Below are 26343 nucleotides of genomic sequence, written 5' to 3'. Positions count from 1 at the left end.
CATAGCATTATTGCAAACCTACCTTTTCTAGATAAAATATCTCTTTTATCAGTAGGAGATATTCTTCTAACTCTGTGACAGCCATACTCTCCTGGGAACTTACTTGTTCCAGGAAAGCTAGCTCCCAACATTCTTTCTAGTCAGATATGAATGACCACCTGAGAAGTGCCTCAGAACGTGACTAAAAGATGAGGATTTACCAGGTACTGAGTTGTCCTGTATTATATTTACAGGAAAATAAATTGATACAGATCATAAAACCCATAAATGCATACTTTATGCACATGAAAAAAAGTCAGAGCCAGACCACACTTCCGATTTAAGGCAGCACCACAGAACCTCAAATAAAGATCAATCCCAAAAGGCTCTTCTTAAGAACCTCAAAATGCACTAGAAACCTGAACAGCAGTGAAGAGAATTGAAGGAGAGAACACTGTTATGCAAGAACATTTGCTCTTAAATGCTTATCTTGTGTATACACACACATACATATATACATGAAATACTGGCATATCACAGTAAGTAAAATTTGAGGTGTTCTGTTTATACACAAATCAGGAAAAGGGATAAAAGAGTCTCAGTTCCTCAAGTATAAGAAATTGATTTTCAATTCACTTTCAGGTGCATAGTTGTGTAAGATGCCTCCTGCATTTAGATCTCATAAAACACAATTTACAGGTCCTGTCCAAATCTGATACAAAGAATTCTTTATTACGCTAGAATAAGATAGAGAATTCCAATGGAAATAACATTTGGAAATAACATTTATCTGCAGGGAAGAAAAGAAAAACCAAAAACAAACCAACAGCGCTATGTAAAAGACAGAAAAGGATTTTTTATTCTCATAGAAAATGACATTAAAAGGAACAATCCAAAGGAACCTGGGGGTAGAAAAAGGGTAAGCTATATAGACAAAACATGGACACAAGTTTTAAAAAACACCCCCCAAACTATACAATTGTTTTCAGTGTGTTTCCAAATGGGTAAAGTATCTTCTGAATAAAAATCACATGCTCTTTCACCATTGTATTTAGGTTCTGTTGGATGCCTTTACAAGTGGCTATTGAAACATGTGGTCACATTCACATAACCTCACCCAGCACATTTTGTTTCAAGTGCACAGGTTCTGGTCAAAGGAAAGTTCAAGGCAAAGAAATACAAACATGGGTTCTGCTCCCCCAGCTCAAATCCATCTTCTGTGTAATGGTTTTCCCTACAAATAAGGCATAGCGGTTCAACTACTACATTAAATGTAATCAAACAATAGGAAAGAAAACCACCTGTGAACTCCTTCCAGAGAAGTACTTTATTAGGGAGGGTAAAAAGCACTGTTCAGACAGTCTGAATAAACATGGCCTTCTGTGCTGTCAGGTTCCTCAGGCTCAAAGTCATCCGGGTCTGGAGGCAACTGGTCATTATCTTCATCAGAAGTGGAAGGACGTGTGAGGATTATTCGAGGTATCTTCAGCAAGATGCAAAAGATTTCAGAGAAAAGAGTCAGGTCAAGAGCAGAGAAGTGTGTAAAGGGTTTAAAGGTGAAGCAGGTGATGAGACAAACATGGGAGAGATTAACAGCAGGGTTTCATAGGATCATAGAATAGATTAGTTTGGAAAAGACCTTGAAGATCAAGTCAAACTGTTCACCTAACACTGCCAAGTCCATCACTAAACCATGTCCCTAGTGCCACATCTACATGTCTTATAAATACTGCCAGGAATAGTGACTCAACCACTTCCCTGGGCAGCCTGTGCCAGTGTTTGACAACCCCTTCAGTGAAGACATTTTTCTTAATATCTATTCTGAACCTACCCTGGCATAACTTGAGGCCACTTCCCCTCCTCTTATTGCTTGTTACTTGTTACTTGGCTGCATTTCCACTAGCTCTCCCAGTACCCTTGGGTGGATCCCATCCAGCTCCATAGACATGTGCATGTCTAAGCAGGTTGTAACCATTTCCCTTTGGATTAGGGGTGCTTCATTCTGCTCCCCATCCCTGTCTCCTAGCTCAGGGGGCTGGTATGCAGAGAACAACTGAATTTACTATAAAAGAGTGAGACAAGTGGCATTAAGTACCTCAGCCTTTTCATCATTTTTTGTCACTATGTTTCCCCCCCATCCAATAAAGGATGGAGATTCTCCCCAGTCATTTTTTGTTTTCAGCTGTCTGAAAGAGAAAGTGTTCTATGCCAAAAATTGCATTGATAATTAAAGCAAAATAGAGATAAATCACCTTCGCCTCTCACTGGCTAGCTTTTAAAAAAAAAAAAAAAAAAACTTCCATAGGAAAAAAGAAGAGAAAAAAAAGGATAAAAAGATCTTATAAATATAAAAAATAAGTCTACTTTATTTAACTTCATTATTTATTAAATTCATGCACCCGAAATTAATAAATTATTAAGGACCATAAAACATATAAATTATAATTTATGTAACTATAAACTGTCTAAAATATAATTATACTTATAAGCATGTTAATTATTGCTTTTTGGAAAATTGCATATTTTGGCTTTTTTAATGACAAAATATGTTTAAGAGAAACAGTAGGACAAAATGTCAATCTGTAACCCATTAATAAATATGCGTATATGGATTTTACTCATATCAATTTTTGTGCTAGAACTTTATGTTCTTTGAGAACTATATTGTAATGTTTTGTAATTCATTTAAGTGCTGTAAGGAGAAAAGAGAAGAATACCAGGTTCTTTATGTATAGGCAAAATATGTACCAGTAACGGTTTGTATCAATGAATGGGTTATCACAAATTTAACTCTGATGTGCAAATCAGATTTTTTACTCATTTTTAAAAAAGTTTAACATGCAATGAAAAGAGATACAACAGTAAGTCAATATATCTAATGAAACAGATATGACAGTAAGTCAAAATACCTAATGAAACAGATATAACAGTAAGTCAAAATATCTAATGAGCAGGTAATGTAATAACAGCTAATACATAAAATGCACATCTTAGGCATGATCTGAAAATTTTCAAAAATTATAGTATTTTTTATTTATCAGCTACTTAGTTGCATTTCTTCACACTTTACAAGAATGATTCATGTTGACACCACACAATTCAATCATTTCTATACTATTTCCTTGCTATACATTATTAGATTTAGGAAATGACACAAGCACATAGATGTTTCATGGCTGCTCAGCTAGTCAGCCTATAGGTTTCTGCACTGAAGTAAAATGAATTATTCCCCAGGATCCATCAATTGCATTAGCTCCAACTCTACTGTCGGGGGGCATGCACAATACGCATAGATACCGAAATGCATGTGTCAGTCCAGAGTTGAATCTCCCCCATGATGGGCACAAACTAATTTTAAAACCAGGTATAAATTAAGTTATATTTCCTGGGGTATTGAACATTCAGACAGAGCTCCTTTTTTTTTCTCTTTTTTTCCCTTCCTTTTGCGTAGACTAAGAAAGACACATTTCTGAAAGCTTTAAATAACCTATACAGATCCCAAGTACTGGCCAAGCTAACAGCTCCTGGGAAGATTTTCTTCTGTCGTGCACACCTGACAGCATTTATAAGCTTTCCACACACTGGATATTTCTCTTGGCTCTCTTTGTTGCTGAAAGATATTTCTTACTTAACAATCGACAGCAGTTTTGTGCTAAAGCAAATGTGCATCCTATATATAAGGGTGGTATGCTGGGTCATATATTGAAATTCTGCCATCTCAAGAACCAGTGTGGAGGTGTATGCCCTATCTGAAGTTATCTACAGAAATAGCCAGGACCACACTTTGCATTTCATTGAACCGTCTGTTCAAAGCTCAAGGAAGGCCTTTCTTTGTGTACCATGGTACTAGCAGTGTTCACATTTCTCCTTGACCAGATTGCATTAAATTAGCAAGTATAAAGCAAGTATGCTATTTTTCCTTTTGAAGAATAGCCCTTAGCCATTTTGGATGTAAGTTACTGAAATCTTCTTCATCAACATGGTTTCTACTCCACAGTGATCCCACTTGCAAGGAATCAAATCCAATTCTTTGTAAAAGCTTTTCTTAAAATACTTCATGATTTCTGGAGTCTGATTCCTGGACACTATTTTCAAATACTATGATGGGACTAAGTCTTACAGTCACAAAGTGAATTTAATTGATGAAATGGAAAGTAGAAAAAAAAACCCTAGCTGTTGGTGAGGCATAACCCTAAAAAATTAAACTAATAACATGAAGTTCTTGGGTGCTATTCCTCTCCACCACTGAAACATCCTTCTTTTAGAGACCATTATTAACTTTATTTATCACAAAAAATATACATTTTAAAAAAGAATTATCTAAAAATTATTTAAAATTAATTACCTAAAAATACTTTTTTTAAAAGTAATTAATTATCTGAAAGAAATGTAAAATTGCGATTGTAACAATATTGCTGGAGGAATGAATCCCACAGGATGCTCAGTTCTGGCACAAATACTTCACGTCTCCCTATGTTCAGTACACTGCAAGCTGTAATTTGGCTTTCCCAGATTTCCCAAAAACTTATTTCATTTCCTTGATGACACACTCTCTCCTACACCCACGGTCTGAAAGCCTGAACACCTCTAAGTGCTTGAGCTGCCAGCTGCAAGACTGCAACCAATGGCCCTGGTTAGGATCCCTGTAGGACAAATTCCTGTCTGCTGGTTCATGCCTGTCCAACATTTCTATGGTAATTGTATCAACCTATTAAATGAAATAAGTGGTGCTGGGGGAAGTCTTCCAGGTAATCTTTCATGCTGCTGCAGATAAAGAGGAACTGGCACCAAATGACTGACTAACTTTCTAAAGTGAAAGTTGAACAGTGTCTCAGCCCAGAAGTGCTGCAAAGGATGGAAATCTGTGCTCCCAGGAGGAAAGCAGGCTCAGCTTTGATCTGTAGCTGTCCCTCTGTATCCTCTCCAGGCAGATGAAAGTTAGCATATACACCCACTCATGCTGATTTGGAGACATAACGCTGAGTTTCTCTAACAAATCAAATATTCTGGTTCAAGCGCAGCCATATCCTCTCTCCCTCTGCTTTCCGCACATCTCCCTGCCCACTCTCTCACTGAAACCCCATATGAACACATTGCTGTCCCCATACCCACCACTGCTCCATCCAGTGTGGCCAATAGTACTGCTCTGTGCCTGCCTCCTTGACAGGATATGGAAGAGCCCTGATTTCCTCACAGTTGAATCATAGGTACCAATGACAAAACAACTCCTAATTGTGAATTGTGCCACCTATCCAATTGCAACAGCACAAAGAGGATCAGGCCTCTACTTTCTCTCTCCTAGCATCAAAGTTATCAATCTCCTGAAAAAAAAAAAAAAAACCCACCAAACAATAACAACAAAAAAAACCCAAAACCAAACAAAAATACAAACAAAAACAAAACCAACAAAAATAGATGTAAGAAACACACTTCCCAGTTCTACCCGCAGGGGACATTCCATCTTCACCTAACCATCCTCTAGGAACCTAGCACTCTCCATCACTGCCTTCACATTCACCCTAGCTCCAGAAAAAACACAATCACTCCAGGAAAATAAAGCAGTCACCAAGTTTTATCAGATTCCTTTCCTTATCCAGTTTTGGTTTTTAGGAAAAAAAACCCAAACAAACCAAATACAAAATAAAACAAAGTAACAAAATTCAACATGATCTTTTGTTCCATCCTTTTCTCAAATCCACTGTTTCTCTTCCCAGAAGAGAAATGGCAGAAGTATTTTCAGATTTCCAGGCTTATCTTCAATAACCAGAGTTTTACCTTGTTAAATAGGCAAGTTTTGCTTTTGGAGCTTTTCTTTAACATTCATATTTAAATGAACATTTCCTGGTGCATCATGATTGAAGAAAGACAAAATAGATTTCATGTGCAAAAAAATGTCACAGAAAGTGGAAGCAAATTATTTCCACTGCCCATTACAAGATGGGCAAGACAGAGACATTTGGGATGGAAAGAAGGAAAACCTTTCCAGCACAGACAACTAAGCTCAAGTAGCTTCCCTGAGGCATGTGGGAAGGTGTAGAATTCCCATTTTCTACCAGTAATTCTTCAGAAGAAGTTGATCCTGGTGTAGGAGAACAGATTTTCCAGGATCCTGTGCTGTTCCAGTGTTTTACTCCACTAGTTTTTACTGAATAGTGCCTGAACTTGTTTAAAATATTTCTGTTGAAATTGCGTAGTCCTCCTACTCGCTTCCCATCATCCACTCATTATTAAAATAATACCTGAAGCACAAGTCAATCCCAAGCCATCAAAATATATGGAGTACTTTTCCAGAAAAACGTATGATTTATCATTCGAAGCAGGTTACTGTTTTCCTTTTCCCCCTGAAACTGTATTTGCAGTGCCTAAAAAGTAAATTTCTCAAAGGACACGTCCTATACCAAAACCAGTGTGTTCACTATGGGAATTTCATTCGCTACCTCGTTTGCAACTCTCTCACACTTTTCAACATAAATACTAAGACTTTGGAAACTGAAAAGATTCATTAACAAATTTCATTCTTGTTTAAATCAGGTATTGATAAAAATCCAATTATTTCACACACTCATTTAATGGAAGTACCACCCTTCATCAAATGTTGGGGTCCTTTAGCTGAGCACAGACATGGGTTACCTATGCACTCGTAGTCCACTGCAAGAAGTCCTAAAATAAATCCATCTAAATCACCTGGGACAATTCAGCTGTGGTATTGGCTGCAAAAATTCTTTCATATTGAAATAGGATAGGAACAAACCCACAACTACCTAAGATCCTTCAGCTGAAAGCATCTTCTTAAAGCATAATAAATGAGATGCTCTGCAAACAGGTTAACATCCAACAGTTTTTAACTTCTTGTTGTGCACATGTGCTTTCCTTTTCTGCTTGTAATAAAAATGTTTGTCCAAAAGGCTGCAGAACAGTCTGTAAAGAACAGTTCATTGTGTCTTTTTTAACCTTTTCAAAACTAATCCAAACAGAACAAACCCCACCATCTTTTTTATCTTTCATAAGTCTTCTCCTTTCCCTGATCTCCCCCCTCACAGGGCCATACTCCAATCTTAGCAGCAAAATAAATCTCTCAAGGCAAGAGCCACAGAAAGACTGAGCTTCGCATGAAAGGCATAACCAGCAGCGACAGGGCAAAGCACAGCTGCAAGCAAGGCCAGCTGCTGGGGAGAGAGGCTATGAACCAGAAGGTGATCAAACACATGAAAAGACCAAGTCTGAAAGAATAGGGGCAAGGGGAAATTATTTGGATTGGCCTTTTGGAAGAAAGACAGACAAATTTTTAACCCTAGTTCAAACAGGTCAGTTTCTAAAGAAAATATTCATCAGCAAGAAAATGCCTTTACTAGGGAAGCCTGCCTACTTCAACTCCATATATCCGAACAGTACATATTTGACTTAACAACTGATCTTCATGGAAGGGTACAAGCCTTAGAACTGGTGTAAACAGGGGAAAGTAAAATCATCTACCCAGCTGAGAGCATTTGCAGGAGTTTGTATAAACCTCATGAATAATGCAATGATTTCACACTTAATTTTACCTTTTTTATCATCACTGCTGATGGCAGCATTGTTTTAGACTTGAGCAACAGGAAATTGAGACTTCCCACTAAACAGTTCAAACATGCTTTTGCTAGATGTGAAAGGCTGCATTTGGTAATGACTATACTTATGGAAGAAACTGTCTAAATCAAATTTTAAGTGAAGAAGGGCCTTGACTCATGCCTGAAAAAGTGTTACACAACCGGATTTTTTAAATAATGGTTTTAAAAAAAGATGCCAAAATGCATCCAACAAGAACAACAGAGAATGAGCTGATCAACTGCTGCACAGTTCAGACCAAACTGGCATCTAGTAGGCTATTTCATTAAAGCGATACGATGTGTTGCTCACAAAGACAAAGGACAAAAGCAACCTTCTCTCCAAAATAAAACATACAGGAAATACAATTTAAAGAGGGACAAAGGCAAGGTAGCCAAGGTGCCGCAAAGGAGGGAGGCTGGGGCAGGGGCTGAGGCAGAACCACAGGAAACACCTAATGCACAGCAGCATGTATGAAACCATGTGTATTTGCAAACCCCACCCACGCATTCGACACAGCTTCCCTTTAATAGCATATTACCAGGAACATTTAACTAACATGTGTTTCATACTGCATCCCTAACACTCCTGGTCTTGGAAATCCTTGAGCATCTTCTGATGCACTACATTGTTATTTCACTGCTTTTGAAGCTTGTGGCCAAACTCCAGGAATTGTGAAGTCAGATGGAGAGACAGGTATAAACCTCTCCTGCACTCTGGTGAAGATAAATCTATGGTCAGGCATGGAAGAAGCCCCTCATTATGCTGTGCAGCTGGAGACTTCTGCACAAGGAAAGCAGTGGCCCATGCTGCTGCGTTCATGGGGCCACTGGCTCATGACAGCACCTGCTCTGGGTTGAAAGCAGGCAGCACATAATTCCTTACACTTGGAGCAGCCATACTGCTTTCAAGCACAGTTAAAGGCTCATACATGAGCTTTGGCACTGTTTTCAAATGTGCTGCCTCAGTATTGCATGCAGCATCCCAGTGAGAGCCCAGAGCAGCCCATCCCTCTTCCCTGAGCTCATTGCTCTTTCCACACTGGTGTTTTGATCTGAAATCTACTTCAGCTCAGCATGGTTTTCTGGTAGTTCAATGCACTAGACAAATGCCACTGCATTTGCTCTACCTTAAAATTTCTTTTGTGTGAATTTCCTAGAGATTGATATCCTTTAAAGGCCAGGCTTAAAACTGGGTATTTTCTCCCTTTTTATTGGGATAGCAGGTGAGCCCTTTTAATGTTTTATCTGTCTCCCAGAGTGTAGAATACATAACATTTGGGCATATCACATTTAGAGCAAAGCTCCTTTCTGTTCTTCCTATCCAGCAGTTCAGTGACTCCAAAGGGCAATGCACAAGGCAAGGGAGTTAAGTAAAACTCAACATTGTATTTCATAGCAGACAAAAATGAAAGATCAATGTCCATCATGCCATATCTGCAATGTTGCTGGGCATAAAAGTCTTTTGTATAATTCCAGCTTCTTATGAAAATTGCCCTTCCTCCATTTCTTTTCTCATGCACCACTGGATAATGATTTCCCTGAAACTGGAAATTGGTACTTCATAGATTTCCATTGAAGTGCTTTCTGTGAAATCATTGATGGCCTGATGCTATAAAAACATTGAAGAAAATCCATTCTTTTTATCACATTGGAAGACTTAAAAGGTATTGCCCCCATAAGTAGTGCTACCCATGGCCCAAGTTACCAATCCTTTGACTTTGAAGAAAGCTCACCACCCATGTGAAAGGCAGCGGTCACACCTGAACACCTGCAGGAATTCAGTACAGCCACCTCCTCTGCTGAATTCCTACAGAGTTCATGAGGATGCATTTCACAAGGGGAGATGCTGATCATTTGTGTGATTGTTCAAGTATTTATCCTCTTTCATTCTCAAATACTATGTTATGTCCTACAGCATGATACCTTGCTTGAGTCTACTTATTTCTTGTATGTGTTTTTGCTTATGTTGTCTAAAGTGCTTATAATGTCTACCAAAAGCTGGGTTTACTTCGTAGATTGTTTTCCTGTAACTTTGAGGTATTCCAATATGATACCTTGAACAGATCAATTAATGACTTATTTTTTAAAGGTTTTTCCTATTTAGCATTGTTAATTACAAGCTCTGCAAAACTGAAGAATTTAAACTTTGAAGTGAGTCAGTTCTGACTGAGTCAGAATTTGGTATCTCTAAACTTTTAGCAGAACAACTAAAATATTTGGCTTTTTTTAGCTTGAATAAGTTCTTCAGATTTGTCCAATCCTTTGAGAGATTTTATATTAATTAGAAAGTCTCTAATACCCTTATGGTGTTAATAGCCAAAAAAAATGAATCCAAGAGATGACATGATGATGCATGTCATGAAGTGATAGGAGATGCTGAAACCTGACAATGCTCTCCATTCAGTCAGTCAATACCCATTGGAAACTTCAGTCAGAGTCTGAATAAAAGTATTTTTTTCTGGAGAAAGACTGTGCAGAGCTTGTTCTGTGTTTGAGGGGATGAGTAGGAAATATGGAGCAGAGGGCAGAAGATAGAAAAACAGAGAACCAGAAATGAAGTCCAAGTTGAAGTTCCTTCCGTCAGCAGGGGGCACTATTGACAGCGTTTGTATCCCGCATTTTTTTCCTCCTAGCTGTAGTTGGGTATGCAGCATTTTACACGCAGTTTGCGTGTAGATAGTTCTGTTTCTAATCTGTCATCTTTTGATGCCCATATTTACATACATGCTTTTATATTAATATTACAATTTAAAATTCCAAAGACTGTTTAATTTGGTTTTATATGTACTCATTAAAGTAAAATAAAGGATTCCATATTTTTGGTGTGATTAGCATAGCTGAGAAAAGTCTATAAAATACAGTATGTAAAAAAGTACTGTAATCGTAATTAAAGTTCTGGGGCCTCTACATTTCAATAAAATAACCATATTAAAACCAAGGGTAATTCCTGTTTTTCCTTTGCAAAACAATGACTTGGCATGAAAGAACTTTTCGTTTTCTGTCCAGTAAAACACTGATCATTCACAGTTATGGAACCTTAAAGCTGTAACAAAGGGTTTCAAATTGAGTTTGACTGGATGTGTTAACAATTCAAATGAGCCTTTTAGAATAAGTTAGAGCAACCAAGCACACAGAGAACAAAGAGGAAACCTGAATCTGGTAGCAGCATTGCCCTTTATAATGTCAGAGCATCAGGCTTGGAGATGAGATAGGCAATGGAAAGAGATGGATAAGAGACTAATATTATCACAGCATATGCCAACAGAATGTTTATTCAAATTCAATAAAAAAATAGATTAAGACTGAGTCTATGCTGGAGGGAAGGAACAGTGATGACATAGGAGAGAGAGAGATGGGCAACACCCAGCACATAATTCAGCTTTTACAGGAAGAATAATATGAGCCTTTGGCTTCTTTGACAACGTGCTTCTCTCCTTCCCTCCCTTGATGCAGATGCACCCATCTTCTCCTGAAACCTAGTCAGAAATATGAAGGAAATAAACCTTCCTAGATTCCTAGCAAAGAACATTCTGCATTAAGGTCCTACTGCCATCTGTTTATCTGAACATGCAAAGCATGTCCTCCATAAGAAGCCAGGATGCAAACATTTTTCAGAGAAGAGTTACTGAGAAATAAGAGGAACTTCACCAGAGAAAGACAAGAGTGAGAGAAGATACCGACCAGTTCCCGAGCCAGCAGGATACTCCTCAAAAGTCCATAATCCCTAAAACTGATGAAACCTGCTCTAGGTTAAAGGCAATAACTACACAATTGGATATGTTCTGATAAAAATAAAAAAAAAATAAAATAAAAACAAACCCAAAAATACAAGTGTTTCTCCACAGAAGAACACATATTTTGGCTACTTTAGACACTTGGAACATATTCAGCCAAATGACTCCCTCTGTCCACCATGCTCTAATGTAAATATCTTGATGTAATCTGCCTCCTCCTCCTCCTCTCACAGCTGGACAGCCTTAAGGGAGACATTATTTTCCAACAGGCATACAACATAAAAACCAGTCATTTCCTCTTTTCAACTGAAAACACTAAAATTCAGATACACTACGACAGATCCAGGCCCCTAGCAATGTGAGAATCAACAATTTCAACAGTGGTTCTTCTAGCAGGAAACCTTGTGCTTCCTGCAGTGTGAGTTAAGACTGTAAGAAACAGCTACCAAATAGAGCTGGACCAAAGCAAATTATAGAGGCATTTTGCTCTGGAAAATAAAAGTGGTCTAAATGTTTCACAAGATGATGCTGGAGACCACAGCCCCCAAAATAAGTTCCTTTAAGCAACTGAATATAAAAGAAAACCTTTGTTGGTCCATCTCATAGACAAAAGCTGAAGCTCAACCCTCCTTAAATAGCAATTCACACAGGAAACCAGAGGAAACCAAATTTGTGTGGTCTATTTGCTTATTTTTCAGCCAACTAACAAATCACATTATTAAAAAAAATGTGTATGGTTAATAAAAACTGCGTGTGGTCTTTGATTATAGTCTTTTATATAGTAGGTAAACTTTCACTTTGCCATTAGCTGGGTTGTGAAGGGCCTTCCTGGAAAAGGATAAAAAAAGGCTGGAAGAGGAATCAAACAAAGCACTCCTCAGGTGTTTGCTGTAGGAGAAACAGTTGTTGCTTCCTCGTACTTCAGGCTTAATACAAGTAAGTTGCTTTTTGACCTTAATCATTCAGACATCTTGATCTTATTGTATCTCCCTAATAAAGCCATAATTTGAGGTGTGCACATAGATGATCATGATTGGACCATCAGAGACTGGTCTTCAGAGAGTTGAGATTTTGAGAGTCCACAAAAGTGGATCAAATTTCTTAAAGACATCCTGCAGGCTCAGCTGTGTCCTGTGGCACGTGTGAGAGGTTTAATCTCATCTGAAAATAGCCACTTAAAAAATGGGCATGCAGTTTTAGCCTGTCACACAAGTTCCCCCTTGAGTCAAAAGATATAAATGGTCACCTCCAGGTAGCAGCTCAACATCTCTCCTAAAAGAGGCCTCCTGGAAATGCTGCTCCTTCCATTAGCTAGAAAGAAAGTCCAGACAACAGAATAAACACTCAAACCAGAGGGAATGGACACTACTCTTAAAGCCTCCAAAACAGAGTGCTTCAAAAGCTCTTGTCTGGTGCTTATCCAGATGAACTCCACCGGAAGCCACATCCCAACTGCAGTGACAGCCAAGTAAACACTTGATAGGATCACTAATTTTTGGTAGGTGTTCCCCTCTTACAGAGCTGCTAACAAGTATTGTGTCAGTCTTTACTATATTTGCTAGCCTTAATGACAGACAACACAAAGTACTTTGCTAAGAATGATTTGTTATTCACTGGGACCGTCTTACTTACTGTTATGATGTGGTTTACTGTTGGGAAGGGACTGCCCTTGGATGAAGCTTCAATGGGACCAGCATCAATAGTGTTGGGTTCTGAAACGACGGATGCCTTTAAAGAAAAAGCAGCAGAAATGCACATTTTTATTCTGAATGCTGTTTAAGAAGGGAATTCTCTCCTTCTCAGGTTGGTATACAAATGCTTGGCCCTATCATTACATATGATTGCGCAGTGAAAGCAAATGTTGTCATTCTTGCTCTACGCCCTTTTTGATGAACACACTGTATATCTGAACTGCTGAAATGGTCAGTTCAACAATAAGCAGTTGTAACACATAGTATCAAGAGAAAAATGCTGGTTATTTGTACACAGATTAGGCCCATGGTCAAAACATTAGGACTCCTATGGCACACCTAAATGCATTAACTGCTTCTCATCTCCCACACATTAAAAAAGAGGTTATTTCACACACACACACATTCTTTAAATAGATGAAAGATTGTGCCATCTTGTGGGAGACAGAAATCATAACTATTATTAGGATAACAAAAGCAGAGCAAAACATTATGCAATGGAAATTTCTTCTCTTTTTCACTTGTTTTACTATTCATTAAATGAACAGACTAATGTTTGTCCTGTAGCTAGTATATTTCAAATAGCCTCCAAAATAAGAATGAATTATAGCCTCCTGGAGGAAGCTAAGCAAAGCTGCTGATATTTAAGATACTGCCTCTACCAGAAACTTTGCTCAGAAGTTAAAGATAAAGCAACTAAAAAGCCTGTCGGTTTTTTTTCTCCTTCATCATCTGATATTGTGAAATATATAAAGAATTATTTGATTCTTTCATGTTTGTTAAAATATAAAAATTAGATGAGGATAATCTTTTCGTACAATAAAAAAGATAAAATTATACCAAATTCTATCTGTAATTAACCTTTTAGAAATGTCAAATTAACTTCCATATCTGCATTGTGTAACACAATCCTCTATTAATCAGTCTATAGTATAGTTTTACAAAATTAGTAGGCTAACTTTATCATTAATTTTACTTTAGCTGATAGTTTGTATCCCTGTTCCTGGCAATGTAGTAGACATAAAATATTACCTGCTCTATTCTACCTTAAAATTCAAGAAGGAGTGTGCTGAAGTAAAAACTAGTAACTTAAGCAAGTATAAATGACAGTTTAAGAGAACAAGAGGTGAAAAAATAATTACAGACCAGTTTCACCTCAAAGCAATTCACAGATGCTCTCCTCCCACCCCACCTTTCTCAGCAGGTGAAAAACAAACAGTAAGGTAAAAATGTGTATCACAAAACTGTCCTTGATCTTGGGAACCTCTGAAGCTCAAGAGAGTGGCTTCTGCTAGGAAAGATGAGGCTTAGGTGGAGCAGCCTGAGAGACACTTTTATCCTTTGGCACTTGGCACTGTAAGCCTCCATCAGGGGAGTTACTTTGAGCTGTTCTCTCTCAACCAAAAATTACCTCTGAGAAACAAGCTCATCTAGTTTCTATTTCTTTGTTAACAACTGAAATGAACTCATCTGGTAAATCTAATACAATGTCATAATAAAGCTTCTTGGACCAAGTACAACTTCATTTGTGCTTACATAACTGCTTACTAAGATCATTATTTTGCTTTAAAAATCAGACATTTAAGTGAATACTTTGAACATACAGATCTGAAAACCAGAATATAATAAGAAGGAATGCAATAATTTAATGTTATTATTATTTCTTTATAATGTAGTTTGGGAAGTATCTACAAAGTTAAGGCAAACCTAGATCTAGATCTCAAATTTCCCAACTCTGAGTGATTTGGTTTGAAGATAACAACAGAACACACTCCACACTGACAAACAAGCCATCTACCTCTGCCACTCTGTCTCCTGCTTGTACCCCAGCCAAGTCTGTTGGACCGTCTTTCTGCAGCCGTGCAATCACGATCCCCTGGTAACACAAAAGACAGGTTTCAGGCCTGACAGGGTTTCTTGCAGTGTTCTTAGATGTCAAAAACAAACAGGAAGCAATTAATTTGCAGGACTTGTTGTTCTGCTGCCTCTACTTAAAGAACAACTAAATGTCTTAGCAAATTAGGAAGAGAAAAAAGTCTCCATAGTTGACACATATGACAATGAAAAAAGTCATTAATTGTTTGTTGTGCCAAGAGGGACAGACTGGGAAACAAAGATTTATTTAAATGATAATTAAGGGAGAAGATGTGAGAAACACTTCTCTCAAATGAAGTTAGCTCCTGGGAAGGAGCAAATGGGATGGGAGAGATGTGGATTGCCAAGGGAGTGACCCCAAACTGAGGTATAAAGCTGAAACTAGAACACAGCCTTTCAGACAACAGGTTGTGTTTGGAAAATTAATGGTTTACATCGAGTTTTCTCTTCAAAATCATCCCTCCAGGAGCTTCCCCATAAAAACCTACTGCTGACTTCTACTTCAGAAAATATAACCTTTACTCTTGTTCACTTTATTACAAAGATAGTGATGTTACATTGAGGACAACCTCAGACAGAAAACAGTGAAACACAATAGCTTCATAGAACTGCTCATCAGTTTCTTTCTCATATTTACTAGATAAATTTTGAGTTATGAAATGCACCTCATCGTTGTCTTTACATGGAGATGAGCCCTTTCCACCAGCAATGCTAATACCAAGACTCCCCATTTGACTGCACACAGTAATGGTTACCTGGAAAATAATTATAATGGGTAAGTACCTGATTAATGACATGAACAATGCCTATTAATTACATGAACAATGAAAACTTACCTCCCATTCTGAACACCAGCAGCTTTGCCCCTGTAGAGCTCAACCCAGATCAAAATAGTGCTGTATTTCAACACTGGCATATATAAGACCAGTCTTTACTCTTTAATAACACAAAGAATGCATTATTTCTCCAGGTTTGACAGTCATGCAAAAAATATATAAGACTGCTGACCAGACCAGTTGTTTCATAAAACCCACTGATTTACTGAGCATTCAAAATGGCAATAATGCCAGTATACAGGAGCGAAAAGTAAATACTTTTTCATGAGTTTATAAAAAAAACTTTGCTTTAGAACTTCATCTACAGTCTGATTTGCTTGCTCTCAATACCCTATCAGTCAATTGAAAGCCACCCTACAAGCTGGGTGCTTAGCCTTAACATACCCTCACACTGGCCCATGCTACCAACAGGTCCCAGCACTGGTGCAACACCTGATAAGCTGCCTTTCCTGGTGCTGCATCCTGTGACCCTAGGGCTGCTGCAAGATTCTGCATCTCCTGCCCATGGGTGGTCAGCAGAGGTGCAGTCTGTACTGGGAGACCCCTGAGAGCCAACCCATAAAGCACATTTTCTCCTCATGTGCTCCAGAGTGTGCCAAGGTGGGATATATCCATTGAGTTCAGGGTACAACTTTCTCCATAAACTTCAGCCCAAGCCTTGCAGTTCTCTCTAATAAATTTTCATCCTTTTTTGTGGGATGGAGGCTTTCTCCTGCCATGATGGTAAGGCCATGCCACTGTTCCATGGACTAACTGAAAACTTAGCTGAGTGCCCACATGCACACACTCTCGGGGTGACCTTACAGTACCAAAGCTGGATATATAAAATGAGTCAGTACTAAATGGCTACAAAGAAAATATTTACTGGTTTGTTAATGTAAAACTTTTTTTCCATATAAGCCAGGGGGCACAAGGACAAACCTCAGCTCTGTGAAAGAAAAATTGCAGACATCTACTATGCAATATTCCCTTTTCTTTGCATCTTTCATGAATTGCCTCACACAAGAAGTGGACTTCCCCATGGACACACAGAGCTTCCCCACAGACACACAGAGCCTCCCTATCAAAAAGCCCAGCCCATGCAGCAGTTTAATACCTTCAGCGGGGGCTGTGGCACATCAACTGCCCTCGATTCCTCCAGGATGCGTCCACTCTCACTGGGGAAGCTGCCTGCTGCTGAGATGGGTGGCTGCACTTTAATGTTAGCCCCTGAAAGAGTCTTCCCTTTCATTGCCAACTTGTGCTTTTCTTGAAGACCTGTTCTGGTGTTTCTTTGATCTCTCATGCTCTCGTCAGTATCAAACAGACTGCCAGAAAACTTGGAAATAGGTTCCTGGGGGTTAGAGATAAAAAAGGTAAACATAGCAACAACAAGGAGAATACCTGTCTGATACCCATCCCCTACCTATGGTATATTGGATTTGTTCCTCTCTATCACATAGCTCTTCATTAGGATTTGTTTCACTAAAGACAAATCTGTAACTTTAAAGCAAATGTGCTTTAAATCTTTCTTTTACCATTATTTCTCTAGACATGGTTTTACCTCAATATGGGAGTAGATATTATGGAAACTAGAAGAGGAATGGTATTCATACAGACTTTCATTGTATCCCCTTGCACACACAAGCGCATACAACACACACCCAACTAAGTCTAGCAATGCCCTGTGAAAACAATGGAACATGAGAATGAGACTATTTGGGTCAGCTTCTGCAGCTCAGTAGCACTGAATCCACCATCCAAGGGCAAGGAACCACACACCTAAGGCAAAGAAAAGGGCTTTCAATGCAGAAAGTAAAACATTTCTTGCAGTTTCTTAAGGTTCACATTCTATTTTGGGGATCAGAGGTGAGGGAGGGAAGGAAAGACCCTACCTTGCATTTACATCACTAAGAAAGATATTGTTTAAGTAATTGGACTGACTTTAATTAGCTGCAAATGGCAGTTGAGTGGAGACCTGCAAATTTAGTGATTTAGGGGTCCACTGGAAGTGGAGCCTCAAAGGTGAAGCATCCTGAAGCCTTCTTCGAAGCCTGGGTCTAGGCTGTACCTAATCTGAGATGCAATGAGGAACTGACAATATCACCACAAGCACTTGAAAAGAGAAATACAAGATTAAAACACATCCCCCAAACAATCAAAGCTTCAGACAAGCCTGACTGAATACAATTTTCTGACTGAATACAAAATACAATTTTCTAGTTATCAGTTATCTTGGCTAAGTGAAATTAAGCCATGATGTCCAAATTCTGATCAGATTTTATGGATGCTTCATTTATATTTAGCTGATTTTTTCTCCTTAATTTGATGGGTAAGGTTAAATTAGATCTTCATGTTACTATAATCATATCTTTTGTTGGCAGTAAAATGATGCAGCAAACAAAGGTCAACACCTTTCAAAAAAACCCACGTATGTCTTCCTATACTTCGAAGTTTAATATTGGTAATAAAAAGCAGTGGGATTACTAGGAACAGAAGCCCCACTGGACACTTTATTTTTCAGTTGATACCAGAGCTTTCCCACAATCTCTTTTTGTTAGGATGGAAGAAGCACCGCCAACCCCATGGAGAGCAACCAAGGCATGATTGCTTCCTATTTTCATTTAAAAGGGAATTTGTTTAGCTTTAAATCACATAAGATATTCATTATGTTTCTTCTCTTGAGAGAGATGCCTCTTTACTGTTGCCAGAATAAATAACACAGACTCATCAGCAGTGCTAGGGTGCCAAGGGGGAAGGCCAGGAGAAAGAGCTGGGAGTGAAGGTTGGAGAGTGGGCACACCAACAGCAGTCTGGGGCTATTAAGGGAGAAGAGATTATGGCAGAGGAGCAAGAGCCCCAGTTCCTCCCTCAACTCTTAGCAAACATCTGGTGAGCAAGGCCCTGAAAGGGAAAGGTGGCAAGAGTGCAATCACAGTCTCCTTTTCTCAGGCTATGATCGAGAAGACAGCCAAGTTTACACCCAGCTGACAGACAATGAGCACTGGCTAAAGGAACCACAGCATCCAGGGTTTCTGAGATGTCAGCATCCAAGAAGAACACTACCCAAAATTAATTATGGAGTGGAGTAGCACTGCAACCTCACTTTTCTACCATCCACTCCTTGGGAAACACAACTTCAAACACTGCTATCAACCTGCTTACCTGAAAGAGATGGTAACAGGGGATATAAGTAGGAGTTAAATAAAAAACATATCATTGCTCAAGTTACTCATCTTACTCAGCAAGTTGCACTGTGCTCTTGGGGATTGGATGGATTTTTTAATTGCAAGCAAAGTAAGGGAATAAAATACTGAACATGATTCTGCATGACCGTCTGCATAATAAAGGATGTGAAAGTGCAGCCCATGCAGCCTCCTGCTAACCCAAAGTGCTCAGCAGCATAGCTGTGCAAGATTGTAGCTTCTGGACTGGCACACAACATTGTCCCTCCTGACTACAAGGAGACTACCTACATCATCAGGATCCTCCAGTTCCTCTGCTTCTTGCTCGGGGCTGATCCTTCCTTCCCTCCATTTTCCATTAGCAGAGCTGAATTTGTACAAGTTTCCACAGTGAAAACTTTCCTTTCCTTTCAACGAGGACCAGCGAGAGCCCTGGGAGCTCCAGTTGTGCCCACCATACAGTTTAGGAGACTTGGGAAGCCACTTAATAGAGTCCTGAGAGGAAGATAACAAAAAAGAAACAAACAAAAAAAGAAAGGGCAATGAATAGATTTTAAGAAAGTGGTTGAAGTATGTATGTGCAGAAATTGTCTGCCAAGTTCTGCAAGGTATTTTAGTGTCTTGTATATACTGGGTTTGCCCTTTTTGCCTTCAGAGGTACCTGCAGTCCTGGAGGGACACTCTGACAATTAACTGGCACTACTGGTGATACAAAGAGCAAGAGAAGGCTGCTAAATCAGTGGAAGCCTTCAGGGACTTACACCAGTGTGGAACCAAGCCCACCTTCAGCATCATAAAGAAGAATTAATGACCAACAACAGTCTTCAATAACATCATACTCTGTACTATTAAGAAAACAAACAAGAGTACTTAGACCTTTTCCGATCATCTCATCTCACAACCTGAGTCAAAAAAATCCTATCAAGTCACCCCCTGTTTTCATTATTTATTAAATAAATGGTACTCTTTTTTTAAATAGTCCCCATAGAAAGTACAATACTAAACTGATCTTTTCAGGTGGGCTGTTTTTCAGTTTTCCTGGAAGGTTCATTACTTATTTTCATCAAAAAATCTCCACCTCTCTTCTTCATACAGGGAGTTCATACATGACAAGTTGTGTCAAGGTTGTGTATATACCTCCACTAAACTTCAGGAATATTTTTTTTAAAATAGCTTTTACATTTCTTTTAAGCTTTATTTTAATCTTGCCTTTAAATTTTCTCATGGTGATACAAATCCAACAGCAGAAAGAAGCCTAATGCCATATAAATAGGTACATTAATGCATATGCTCCAACGTGGCAGAATGATGGAGAACACAAACTAATGAAAATAAAATATCAACAAGCTTATGGTGGGGCAACCAGCAGCACACAGTGACTTTCACATTGTTTAAACAGATATTAAATTCAAATTTAACACTTGTTTGGCTCCCATTTTCTCCCTTAATGCAGAATGGTTATGTTCACACACACAGAGTTTTCTTGCTGTTACCAGCACCTTGGTGTCATCATCTCTATTAGATCTAAGGTTGAGAAAGAAAATATAGCAACACTATTGAGGCTGAGGTCCATTTGAAATTAAATCTTGCGAAGGATGCCAAGGACAAGAACAAGGGCTTCTTCAAATACATGAGTAGTAAAAGGAAGATAAGGGAAAACATGGGCTCACTGATGAATGATGTAGGTGACCTGGTGGTGGAGAGTACAGAGCACGTGGAGTTACTATGCCTTCTTTGCTTCAGTCTCTCCTACTAAAGCCATCCCTCAAGCATATAGAACCTGAAGGCAAGAGAGAAAGTCTGCAGAGAGGAAGACATGCTCTTGGTCAAGACATGGTCTTGGTCAGCCAAACCTGACACCCACAGATCTATGAGCCCTGGTGGGATGCACACACTAGTGCTGAGGGAGCTGGCAGATGCTAAGCCACCTTCCATCATCTTTGAAAGGTCAAGGAGAACAGAAGACGTGCCTAAAGACTAAAGAGTGTCACTGCAATCCTCATAAAGGGCAAGAAGGAGGACTCAGGAAACTGCAGGCCAGTAACCTTCACCTCCACCCCTGGAAAGGTGATGGAACAACTTATCTTGGATGTAATTTCTAAGCACGTGGAGGAAAAGAAAGTTATGAGGAGCATGGATTCACCAAGGGGAAATCATACTTAACCCACCTGGTAGCCTTCTATGATGGAATGACTAGCTGGGTAGATGAGAGAAGTGGATGTTGTTTAGCTTGACTTCAGCAAGGCTTTTGATACTGCCTCATGTAACATCCTCACAGGTAAGCTCAGGTTAGATGAGTAGACAGCGAGGTGGACTGAGAACTGGCTGGAGCTCAGAGGGTTGCAGTCAGAGGCACAGGGTACAGTTGGAGTGCTATAGCTAACGGTGTTCCCCAGGGGTCAGTATTAGGTCCAGTCTTGTTCAACCTAGTCATCAATGACCTGGATGAAGGGACAGAGTGCATCCTCAGTAAGCTCGCTGATGATACAAGACTGGGAGGGGTGGCTAATATACGAGAAGTCTGTGCTGCCATTTAGCAATACTTGGACAGGCTAGAGAGTTGGGCAGAGAGTTATCTCATGAAGTTCAACAAAGGTAAGTGCAGGGTCCTGCCCCTGGGGAAGAATAATCCCATGCATCAGTACAGGTTAGAGGTTGATCTACTGGAAAGATGCTCTGCAGAGGAGGACCTGGGGGTCTTGGTGGAGAACAAGTAAACCATGATCCAGGAATGTGTACTTGTGGCAAGGCAGCCAGTGGTATCCTGGGGTGCCTGAGGAAGCATATGGATGAGGGAGGTGTTCCTCCCCCTCTACTCTGCCCCGGTGAGGCTGCACCTGGAGCACTGTATCCTGTTCTGGGCTTCTTGGCTCCAGAAAGATGAGCTACTGAAGAGGGCTCAGCAGGGGGCTGCAAACATAATTAGGGGTAGAGAGAATGTCTCTTATGACGGAAGGGTGGAAGAGTCTGGGGAAAAGGCAACAGAAGGAATTTCATCAATGAACACAAGTATCTTAAGGACAGGTGTCAAGAAGATTGGGCCTGATTCTTTTCAGTGGTGCCCAGGGACAGAATGAAAAGTAGCATGCACAAATTGAAACACATGAAGTTCCAAATGAATATGAAGAGGAACTTCTTTACTTTGAGGGTTAGAACAGGCTGCCCAGAGAGGTTGTGGAGTCTCCTTCTCTTTACATACTCAAAATCTGTCAGACCATGATCCTGTGTGTGACCCTGCTTTAGCAGGGGGCTGATCTCCAGCACACCCTCCCAAACCCAACCACTCTGTGATTCTGTGTAAAGGAGATATGACAAGTGCTGGACATACTGATTCACCTTCAGTGCTGATGGAGCTCCCCTTAGGATTTTTCACTTTATTTTTTGTTTTAGGATGGCTGAAAAGATTAGGACATAGACAAGGACAATATCCCAGAGTCTCATTGGAAAAAATTACAGATCTTTCTATGAGTCCTGAAAAGATTATAGCCCCAACAAAGGATTATTTGCATTGTACACAGAAGGCATGATTGGCCTCTATAGGAAATTTGCTGTTAAACCACATTTTGAACTGCACTGACATTTGAAGATACCACTGTTTTCTGATAAACAGCTGGTATTTCTGGTTATTCTAAACCACATTGCTCAGGACACTCAAGCTGACAGTCAACTTAGTTCATTAATAGAACATCAATGATCATGGTAGTAGCTCCCACTGCTCCTGATAAATCAGAACACAAGGCAGGATATCTCCTGGTATTTCTTTATGCTTGCCTTGAATATAAGGAATCCTTAAATAGAAGCTTTGTTTCCTGTGATTATTAACTAGGTGGATGGCAATTCTAATCAGATAGGTAAATAACATACTGGTTGAAATTGTTTGCTACTGTTTTGGTCTGTTTTATTTCAGAATAGCTAATGTGGCATCTCCTAGCATTCAGAGTATTTCCAGAGGCAGTTTAAATCCTTGTCAACTTTTAAGCTCATTAGGAAGGCATAAAGCAATTTCACTCTAAAAATAAACACTGTACTCCACAGGTACAGTGGAGCACTCAACTTCTTCAGATGGAATATGTTATCCTTGTTTGACCCCAATCCCTAATCCTAAACAACAGCTTCTCAAACTCAGCCTACCAAATTCTGCAAGACCAGTAAAAGGCTGTTCTCTCAAAGTAACAGATCCAGTTTTCAAATTAAGCTTATGCTGACAATCATTTCACCATCTTAAGCATACATTTTATTGCTGTGGTAGCCTCCTGTATAAACAAGGGGCAAGATGATGTCCATCAGTAGATTTTACTTTCCTATGCCCCACACAGCTGAGCTGGCAATACAGAGCTGAAGGGCACTCCTGCTCCCTGCAGAGGATACATTTTCCTCATGCTGACATACCGCTATAAGGGAAATTCAGTATTTGCTTCGCACATCCTACCTTCTTTAACCTAAGAGATTATAGTCTTCAACATTCTTGATGTACAGAACTTTAAATTAAAATAGGAACAAAATGACAATTCTGGGAAGAGCTGTTCACATTTTCACTAGGTCTATGCAATACCGTGGATGGCATTATCTTTATGGAAAGCAGTTTGATTAGATCAATGGCAAAAGATTGAGAGGAACAGCCAGAAATGCCATTGTATTTGCACATACTTGTTCTAAGTAAAACACCCTGTGGATTATGATTTCAAGTAATAAAATGGAGAAACAAAGCAAATGAACACTGCTGCTGTGAGCAAAGGCTAATTACTTTGAAAAAAAACCTTAACTTCAATAATTTCTTACAACTTGATCCTTTTTGATGAAAGAAGAGGGGGAGGGGGGCGTGGATGGAAATAAGAAGATAGGGGACTTTTAATCCAGAGTTCAGTAACAATATAAAGTGAGAAACAGAGAATGCCAGGGATGCTGTTGCTAGACCTAATGACTGCCAGGGTGTTACCATACCTGGCTCTTCTCACCATTTTGGACAAAGCTAAGAAATGCTACACAATGCTGCAAGTTCTTAGTGAGGCCAGTCACATGCAAGGTTTGCTGTAAGGAAGAGATGGAAGGTACAGCTCTGTTTGCTGTGCTTTAATGCAAAGCAACCACCCAATCTGATTTAACTGGTTTTGTTTTCCCTTCCAAAAATAATTCCTTGCTCAGATGTATCAATGAAAATTGTGCTAGATGGTCAATAAGCTGCCATCACCACTCAAGGTGGAAATCGCTACAGTTCAGCTAACAGATAGTAGATTTGTACGCCAAAAATAAAACTAACAAAACTCAAGTAATTTATTAGCTCATTCTCATTACATTACATACTATAGGACCATGCTTTGAGACAAAAGAGGCTACAGGCAAGTATCTGAAAAGAGAAAAATCATTACTCCTTACAGAATTCTACAGATAATTGATCTTCTTATTACCCAGGTAAGACAGGAAGTTTCTCCTTGTGTTTTACACATGAGGAAGCAGAGACCCAAAAAGATTGAAAAGGTCAATGTTCTAAGTCATCAGTAGCAAACACAGAGTGAAGCACAATGATTTACAATCTTAAAATATTTAGAATAAAACATAGGAAGAAGGCAAATTCATTATCTAGAACTTTAAGTTTTATGGGTATTTGGACTGCGTAACACTGTTATTTTGTAAGTGCATAAGTGCTTGGAAGGAAAAACTATTTATTGTACTTAGCAGTTGTTATGTTCCATGGAAATATATTTTTCATCCCCCTTCATTAGTAATGATACCAACTGGTTGGAGGCAGATCATCTTCCTTCAATATTTCAGCAGCAGGTCAGGCTGTCTCCCTTTTTGCCTCCTTTCAATGTGTTTGTCATGTTTTCAAAGGCAATCTCTTCAGAATATAAATACTCCTCTGTATCATGACCCTGTATGTTAAAAGGACAAATTCTTCTCATAAAGTACAAGGTGTCTATTCCGATAAGATCTCACTAATAAATCCTGTAGAGAATGAATTTCCCTCAGGCAGTAAAACATACAAATGCTGTATATCACCCTAAATCATTCTACCAGATGAAAAAGAATCCAAAACACCCTAACAAAAAAAGTCAAGATGTGAAAGCCACCCACATTTCTGAAGTACCATACTGAAACCATACCATGACAATGAAACACCGTGCTTACAGCAACAACCTAGTCACCATCAGCAAGTAGAAGCCAGAGGTTTCAGTTACCTAGAATATTTTTATAATACACCTGCTACTAGTAATTCAACTTAAAACCCCATTTACTATTTTTGTTACAAAAAAAAACCTTAAATAGCTTAATTCGTAAATATGGTTAAGAAAGCATCTTTAAAGATGTATTTCCTAGAACATAAACACTCCTTTCCTTTTAAGTAAAAATATACATAACACACTTCTACTAATTGACAATTATTTCAGACTCATTCCCTTTTTAAAGAGCAAAAGGCTGTCCCTAAAAGAGCTTTGTGTGATTCACAAGAAATGAGAATGAAAGCTAAACAAAATGCTGTTGCAACAAAGGCAGCTTTGAATATACTTTTGTTGTACAGAAGCAACACAAAACTGCCTGAATAGATTGTTGAAACAAGCCTTCACAGGGAAACTTTGCTAGCAGTAAAGACATGACAATTTTAAATTTAGAAGTTCAAGTAGTAACTAGCCAGATAAGATTTTTTTAATTTCCTGAAGATAACATTTAAAAAAACATGCTGTAGGTTACCCCAAAAACAGCCATTATACAAATGCTCTTCTGACTTGCAGTTTACTCCACTTTTGAATGGAAAGAAATCATCAGCAATATTCAAAGTCACTCTTTTGGTTGGTTATTTCAGATTTTGTTTTGGTTTTGTTTATTGGAAGTCCATGATGTCATCCACAAACTATAAAAAAATTCAAGTCATGTTTATAATCATGTAATGCTCTGTTTTCCAGAAACACAGCACAACTGTATCTCCTATTAACTACTTCAAAATGGTTTAAAGCAGCCCAGTTACTTAGGTAAAACTGGCAAGTTATTAGGAGAGATCAGAGAATCAAACTGCTTGTATCAGTGGCACCCTAATTTGCTCAAGTTTGCTTTAGGACCAAAAGAAGAGAGTTTCAGTTCAACACAAACCGAACTCTTCCAGTCAAGTCCTGTCTCCGCATTATTCTGCAGATACTTACAAACTGAAATTCAAGCTGCTGATGCTTTGGTGGTATTTGCAAGCTGTGTATGCACCTGTGGATCTTGAGGAAAGCTACCACAGTCTGTATCTGTCTACTGCACTGAGTGTTGCTTTTTGTGTATGGCCCATGCAGTGAACATTGCTAACATTTGGGGTATAGCAGTTGCAATGCCTCCAGATGCACATCCACAGATTTCAGTCAAGACAACATTCTCCAAAAGCAACTAAGAACAGTCAAAAAACATCAAAGGCTACTGGACATCAGGTGTCCACTTCCCATTATTAACACCAAGGGAGGTTTGAAACATCACTGACGATCCACAGCTTCCCCACATTCTGAGAT

General features: G+C 39.0%; 1 protein-coding gene across 1 annotated transcript; it reads right to left on the bottom strand.

Moving 5' to 3' along the window:
- Positions 1-887: 887 nt before the first annotated feature.
- On the bottom strand, positions 888-23823 carry LOC115947193 (protein scribble homolog). The gene is made up of 8 exons (XM_031052720.2): positions 23807-23823; positions 20359-20389; positions 19157-19360; positions 16798-17034; positions 15531-15620; positions 14789-14866; positions 12932-13027; positions 888-1462 (listed from the first exon to the last, which is right to left on the bottom strand). Exons 1-8 carry the CDS (start codon positions 23821-23823, stop codon positions 1310-1312), a joined length of 906 nt encoding a protein of 301 aa, XP_030908580.2. The 3' UTR covers positions 888-1309.
- Positions 23824-26343: the final 2520 nt, after the last annotated feature.

This window comes from Melopsittacus undulatus, chromosome 3 (genome assembly GCF_012275295.1).
Source record: "Melopsittacus undulatus isolate bMelUnd1 chromosome 3, bMelUnd1.mat.Z, whole genome shotgun sequence".
NCBI classification, from domain to species: Eukaryota; Metazoa; Chordata; class Aves; order Psittaciformes; family Psittaculidae; genus Melopsittacus; species Melopsittacus undulatus.
The sequence above is the reverse complement of the archived record's forward strand: the minus strand, read 5'-3'. Positions and strand labels throughout refer to the sequence as shown.